Source organism: Plasmodium berghei (genome assembly GCF_900002375.2).
Source record: "Plasmodium berghei ANKA genome assembly, chromosome: 13".
NCBI classification, from domain to species: Eukaryota; Apicomplexa; class Aconoidasida; order Haemosporida; family Plasmodiidae; genus Plasmodium; species Plasmodium berghei.
In genome coordinates this window covers 558360-565942 of record NC_036171.2, presented here as the reverse complement: position 1 = coordinate 565942, position 7583 = coordinate 558360, and the positions used below count along the sequence as shown (strand labels likewise).

At 24.0% G+C, this 7583-nt stretch overlaps 2 protein-coding genes across 2 annotated transcripts; one reads left to right on the top strand and one right to left on the bottom strand.

Annotated features, from left to right (window-relative positions):
- Window positions 1-258: 258 nt before the first annotated feature.
- PBANKA_1313100 (crossover junction endonuclease MUS81, putative) lies at window positions 259-4007 on the top strand (the record flags this gene model as incomplete). The annotated part of the gene is made up of 2 exons (XM_034566713.1): window positions 259-3840; window positions 3936-4007. 2 exons carry the CDS (start codon window positions 259-261, stop codon window positions 4005-4007), a joined length of 3654 nt encoding a protein of 1217 aa, XP_034423283.1.
- Window positions 4008-4994: 987 nt separating this feature from the next.
- On the bottom strand, window positions 4995-7306 carry PBANKA_1313000 (transcription factor IIIb subunit, putative; the record flags this gene model as incomplete). The annotated part of the gene is made up of 2 exons (XM_034566712.1): window positions 4995-7157; window positions 7304-7306. 2 exons carry the CDS (start codon window positions 7304-7306, stop codon window positions 4995-4997), a joined length of 2166 nt encoding a protein of 721 aa, XP_034423282.1.
- Window positions 7307-7583: the final 277 nt, after the last annotated feature.

Here is a 7583-nt window from a genome sequence, read left to right as displayed (position 1 = left end):
GAAAAAATGTAATACTTTTATGTCTTGTTAAGGTTGAATTTGATTCAACTAGCTATTATATCACTATTATTATTATTATTATTTATTTGTTAAATTATTTATAGAATGCCTTATAATTTATGTATTTGTTCTTTTAAGCATTGTTTACCCTTGTGTAAATCTTTAAATTTAGTATTTTTGTTTTACATTTTTTGTTGTTTTTATTGCTTTTATTGTTTTTTGTGAGTGTATATGTAAAATATACAAAACGACGATTAAATGGAAGAAAGAAAACATTATAAAAAGCTGACTAATAAAGAAAACATAAGAAATTATAGTATGCACCCTGACAATGTAATTTTTTATGAATATTTTAATAATTTAAAAAGAAAGGCAATAGGTCAGGGTTATAGTAATTTGGTTATTTCATTTAAAACTATTATTGGGTCTATTTTAAAATACCCATTGCCTATTACAAATAGCCAAGCTGCATTTAAATTAAGAGGTGTTGGTAAAAGCTTTTCACGATATTTTGAAACGGTGTTATCTCAACCTAAAGATAATAGCCGTCTTAAAAAAGACGATAATGAAATCATTTTATTCAACGAAGATTCGAATAAAATTATAAATCATGTAAATAAAGTAATTAACAATACCGATAAATTTTTAAAACAATTCAACAAAGATTTTTATAATATCAAAACAAATGGGGATGATTCGGATGATACCATTATACGAAATATAAAGGAAATACAAAATGATCATATAAGTCAGGATGACAATAATAAAAGTTCAAAAAAAAAAAAAAAAAAAAAAAAAAAAACGAACAATGATAATATTCCAAACAAAGACAATCAAATGTTGTTTAATCAGGGTAATTTAAACTATTATAACGAGCATGATGGGCAGATACAAAAGTGCATTATTAATTCTGCGAATGAACTAAAAATCAGTAAATTATCCTCCCTAAGCAATAATGAAGATGCTAATACTAACAAAGAAAAGATTTCTAAGAATAAAAAGGCGAAAAAAAAAATTACCGAATTATCTGATAACGAAAAGAATATCCTCACAATTATTAACGAGCATAGTCATATGTACAATAATAATGCAATGAGCAAAGAAGATATAAACAACGAGTTTTTAAAATGTTATAAAACATCTATAAATACAAATTTTATATTATTAAACAAATTAATAAAATTGGAATTATTAGAAAAACTAGAAGAGACTGAAAATAATAACATCAATTTTTCAAATGAGAAAAATGATAAAATCATGCCTAATAAAAAAACTATTAGATCAAAATGTGCCAAAAAGGTTAGGATAACCGAAAAAGGAAAACAAATTTTACAAATGAAAAATGATGAAATAATAAAAAAGGAAGAACACATAAATGTGAATGAGGAAAAAAACACGTTTAAAGTTTTTAATGATAAAAAGAGTGAAATGAGCATACATAATGAGACAAGCAAATTTAGCGAAACAAACTGTGACGAAACTTTTAATAGTGTTGAAAATCCGACAAAAACAATTAATGAACCAAAAGACCAACTAATACAAATTGCTAAGAATAATAATTTTGAAAATCATTTTGAGTTTATAAAAAACAAACAAATCGATCAAAATATGCTCGAACAAATTATGAACGTTGCAACTGAATATAGCGATAAAGAAATTAATAATATTGTAAAAAATGAACAACTCGAAGAAAATAATAAAATAGGAGGCTTAAAAAAAGATGATATACTTGAAAAAAACAATAGTTGTCAACAAAATTGTCCCAATACAATATCACCATATAAAGATGGTAAAATATGCTTTGATTCAAACTTAATGGATGAGAAAAGTATAAACATATATAAGAATATAAAAAATTATTCAGAAAATAAAAGTGAATTAACAAATGACAACAAAAATAATGAACAATTTAATATTGAAACAAAATATTCTCATGATTTAGAAAACGAGCATTTAGAAAGCGATTCTAGTTATAATTTTCAATTAAAGTTAGATAAGAAAAAAGAAGGATTGTATAAAACATTAAATATAAGCTTAAAAGATAAATTACAAAATAAAACAATGCAGGATAATTCTAATGATTGCAATAATAATACTTTAGATAAAAATGTGCAAAATAAAAATTATGAAATTAACACAAAAAAATTAAATAACAATTCGAATGCTGAATATATTAATTGTCATAGTTTATTTAGTGAAATGACAGATGAAGATGATAATAATAATGAAAAGTATGAATTCTCTAAAAATATACAAAATTGTAATAATACTGAAATAAATCCATCCTCATATAATAATATATCAACATCTAATAACTATATTAAAAATATCAATGAAAATGCGCCACTTTTTGAAAGACAAAATATTATTGATATAATAGATCTTTCTGATAATGAAGAATATAACATTGTTAATCCATGTTCATCAAATTATTGTAAAGATAAACAAAATAATAATGAGAATGAAAAAAAACGAAAGTTAACACCCAATTATGATGACAATAATAATGAATTGAGGAAATCAATAGAAAATAAGGAGCCATATTTTCAAAAAAGTGAACCGACGAAAAAAAAACAAAAAAATAAGAATTTAAAAATGGATGAAGACGGTAAAATAGAACGGAATAATAACGAAGATGAAAAAGAAAAAAAGGAAAAGAAAAAAAAAATTGTAGGAGAAAAAAGAAATAAAAAGAAAAAAAGTAAAAATTATCATACAAAATCAAATGCAGACACAGAAAATCGTGAAGAAAAAGAAAATGAGGAAAATAAAAATACTCGATATGGACCTTATGAAATAATAATGATAATTGATAATAGAGATATTTCAGGAATGAGTTATGAATTCAACGAAAAATGGAAAGAAATTTTTAAAAATAATAATATAAAATATGAAACACGAAACTTACCATTAGGAGACATTATATGGTTATGCAGAAGGCCGGTTTATAACAATAATAAAAACATGTCATCTAAAAGAAAACGTAAGAAAAAAGAAAAGGAAAGGAAAGGAAACAAAATAAATATAAATGAAAATTCAGTAAATAATTGGTCAACAAATATAGGAAATAAAAATATAGATTTTACTTATAGCTATGATAAATATGGCAATTCTTTAAGTGGAGATTGTAATGAGGATGGGAAAAATAATGAAATAGAAGAAAATGTAGATTATGAAGAATATGTTTTAAAATGGATCATAGAAAGAAAAGCATTAAATGATTTAAGCTCGAGTATAATCGATGGTAGATATGATGAACAAAAATATCGTTTAATGAGATCTAAAGAAATATGTCATATAATTTATTTAATAGAAGATAGTAATAATTCATTTAAAAATTATACAAACACATCCAAAATATCCTATGAAACATTAACTAATGTACAACATAGCATTAGATTGATTAACGGATTCTCAATATTAAGAAGCCAAAGTATTAAGCACACTTTTCTTTTATTATCTGAAATACATTCAGAAATAGTAAAAAATCTTAAAGGAATATGTAATGTAAAAAATAATGAAGATATAGTGCATAATGAAAACATAGAAACTTATTTAAAAAATAACTCTTCTTCATGGGAAATATGGAATAATGAATCTAAAAAATCAAAAAATAATATTGTCAAAGAAACATTTGGAAAGCAACTCAGATTAATTAATATGTGTGGAGCAGATGCTACTGAACTTCTTTTATCCTTATGGCCAACACCAATCAAATTAAATGAGGCTCTTAACAAATATACACATAATGGTATATTGGCAGAAAAACTTAAAAGAATTTACTTAAAAAACAGAGATATGGTTGGAAAAAGAAAAGTAAAGTCACCTATTGATGCTAATGTAAGCGTGAAAAGGAAATCGAAATATGTATACATGGAGGGTTTCGCTTATTATGTTGTTTATTATTATTTATTTATATATTTTTTTTCTTGTAGCTGATAGCGCAATTAAGGAAATTATATGCCCCAGATTCGATTCAGATGTTTCACCATAAGGGCATAGATTGAATTTAAACAAAAAAGAGAACAGACATTTTAATAAAAGAACCATGCTGGTCCTTTTTGTCTTGGGTAATTTGTAACCCGAAGTTTAAAATAAATCAAAATTATTATTTTTATACTTTACTACTTATTGATTTAATTGTCTATTTAATTATTTTTATTGTGTTTCATTCTTTTTTACCCATTTGTCTTTTTGTCAATACTTTGTTATTAATTTTAATTATATATATATTTTTGTACTTTTTCAACAAAAATACAATGCTTAAAGCTTTCTTAAAAATAGGATTAATCATAGCATTGTGTGGAAATGTGCATGCACGTATCACGCTTTCTCTATTTTATTTTTTTAAATTTAAATATATTTTGTTACATTTTTTTAATTGTATATTTTTACATAGAAACATTTATCATTTAAATTATATTTTAAGGCAGCACAGAAAAATAGTTTAAATAATAATATAATGGAGTTACTGTAAAAATATGGAAAAATTTTTAAGATGAACAGTTATACAAAAAATATTATGCACCAACTGGTCGAAATTACGAAGATTAAAAATATAAAAATGTTTTTTAATTTGCATATAATAAACGGCAAAATGTTGCCAAAATAATAATACTAAATAGGAAAATGTATACACTAAATGCATAAACAGATAATAAAATAATGCATGCACATGCAATAAAAAAAATATCGTGCACATAAAATGGTCATAATAAATCCATAAAATTTGTTATTAACACAAATTCGTATGTACATTTAATAAATATTTCATATAAATTCTTAATGCCAATGCAAAATTATGCACAGTAAGGTAAATAAAACAAAAACATACAATAGAAATGCTAAATGGTGCTTGCAATTCTATAAATAATTGCACATATATGCATTCAAATAACTAACGAGCATTAAATGAAAAGGCATATATATATATTGCAATATATTTCTAAAAAATTGATGATACAAAAAAAGAATGTTAAAAAATTTTTCTTTCTTTATGACGAAAAAAGCGATTTCAATACGTCATAATTAATTTTTTTAGGCAAAAGTTTATTGGATTTTTCCAAAGCCTTTATCACGGAATCTCCCGTTGATAACTGATCTTGAGGATCATCATCATTATTTTTATTATTTGGAATTTTATTTTTTGAATTATTAATATCAGTATTTTGCCTTTTTTTTGGCCTTTTAATATTTTTGGATAAATTTGGCATACAGCCTTTCATCACATCATCCCAAATTAACATTTTAATTTTCCTTTCTTTTTCTGATAAAATAATATTTTCAATTTCACTGTCATAACTATCACTTATTGTTTCATCATTTAGTTGTTCAGAATCATCTGAATTTACATCAAAATTAGCTGTTTGATCATTAATTGTATTTGAATTATTTTCAAAAAAGTAATTAAAATCGGTTAATATATTATTAACGTCATTTATTTTATTTAAGCTTGATGTGCTATTACTTGAGTTTTTACTAAGTGCATTATTATTACAATTATCAAATAAATCGAATTCTTCATTTATATCATTTATAACATTACTTAATTCGCTATTAACAGTTTGTTTTAAGGTTGTACAATATGCACTATTGTCTAATAATTTGTTATTTTGTTTTAAATTATTATCATTTATCATATCAAAATTATTGGAATTTTTATACTTTTCTTCATTGCTCTCTTTTATTTCATTATATTCATCATCCCCATTATTATCAGTAATAGTACTAATGGAAGTTTCGTGATTTATTAAATTGGACGATTGCAATTTTGAAGAGCCTATCATTATATTTTGAGCTAAAATAGGAGATAGATTTCGGGGATTATTTTGTATATCTTGATTTTGTAAGTTCAAATTATAATTTTCTTTATTAGAAGCATTATATTTAGTGTGATTATTTTTAGTAGAACCTAATTCGTTTAATAAAGGACTATCACTTATTTTTAAAAATTCTGAATTTTTTTCAATATTAATAGTGTTAATAATTTTAAATGCTAAATTATCTATATCATTTCCCTCAGGGTTATCATTACAAATTTCATCTAAATTTATTTCATTGCTTGATGCTTGAATGTATTCTTTGATTTGGTTATTTTTATTTATATTATCATCCCGGTATTGTTCTTTATCATCAAAAATAGAAGAAGAAGCTGTGATAGTTGAATTGCAATATTCTACTTCGTTTGATGAATTAATAATACTATTTTGAGTAGAATTAAAAAATTTACTTTGATCCAATTCTTGATCCCTTATGCATTTTGTGCTATTATTATCAGAATAGGAACAAATATTACCATTTTGTAAATCTGTATTTTTTTCATAATTTTCTACAGAACATGTAGAATTTGAACATAATGCATATTGTTCTTCACTTCCACATAATGATAATGTTTTACTTTTTTGTAAAAGATTATATTTAATTTTTTTTTTATTATCAGAAATAACACAAGGGGGAATTGAACTTGAAGGTATATCATCAATAGATATCTTATCAAATTCACTCGCTTTTATTTTAGCTATATTGGTATTTTTAAATTCATATAAACGTTTAATAATAGTAGGGTTAGATATTCTAACAACTTCAGCTATAGTATTTGAATTAATATTTATACCATGTATCCGGGTAGCTATTAAAAGTGAAGCACCACATAAACCTGTTGGTCTTCTACCAGTACTTATCCAATCTCGTGTCATAGCTTGAATTAATTTGATTCCAGTATATGTTACTTTATATATATCATTTTTTAAATTAAGTTTATATGCAAATCTTTCTAAAAATAATGATGGATCAATATTTGGTACACTAATATGTAGAAGTCTTAACAATTTTAAAAATGTTTTACCCAAAGGTTTTACAGGTGTTTGCAATATATCACTAAAATCAATTAACATTATAGGCGATTTTTCTCTTCTGCAAATTGTATATAAACAAGAAGCAGCAACATATGAATTGTTCCTTCCCATTGTAAAATTACGTTGTAATGCCATCAAATATATTCTTTGTGCAGCTTCTATATGTTGAGTTGATAAATGTAAATTATCTGCTATTTTCTGAATATTTATATATCCTTTTTGCAGAGATATTTCTCTACTTTCTCTTATTCCCCAGGATAACATAAAGGATTTTGTTCCACTAGATGGAATGAATTGTCCGACCTATGAATTAATAAAAACGAAAAAACGAATTTTATAAATTGTGAAAATATTTTATCAATTAGGGAATTCATATGATAATAGAAATGAAAATTTATGGGGTATATATATATTTTTTTTTTTTTTTTTTGGGTGGGTGGGATACATACCATTGAAATAGCCCCATTGTTATTTTCAACAAATTCGAGTGACTCTACAATTTTATTTTCTTCTAAAACAGAACCACATCTAAGACAAATAATTTCTCCTTGGCCTTCATTCGTTTCAATGTCTGAACTTTGGCAATTTTTACATACTAAACTCACTGAAAAATTATAAAAAAAAAAAAATTAATATAGGGCATGATTTAGAAATAGTAAAATATTGTGTACTGAAATAAGTAGATAACCAACAAGATTGTTGGGGGGAATAACACATCCACTAATTTAT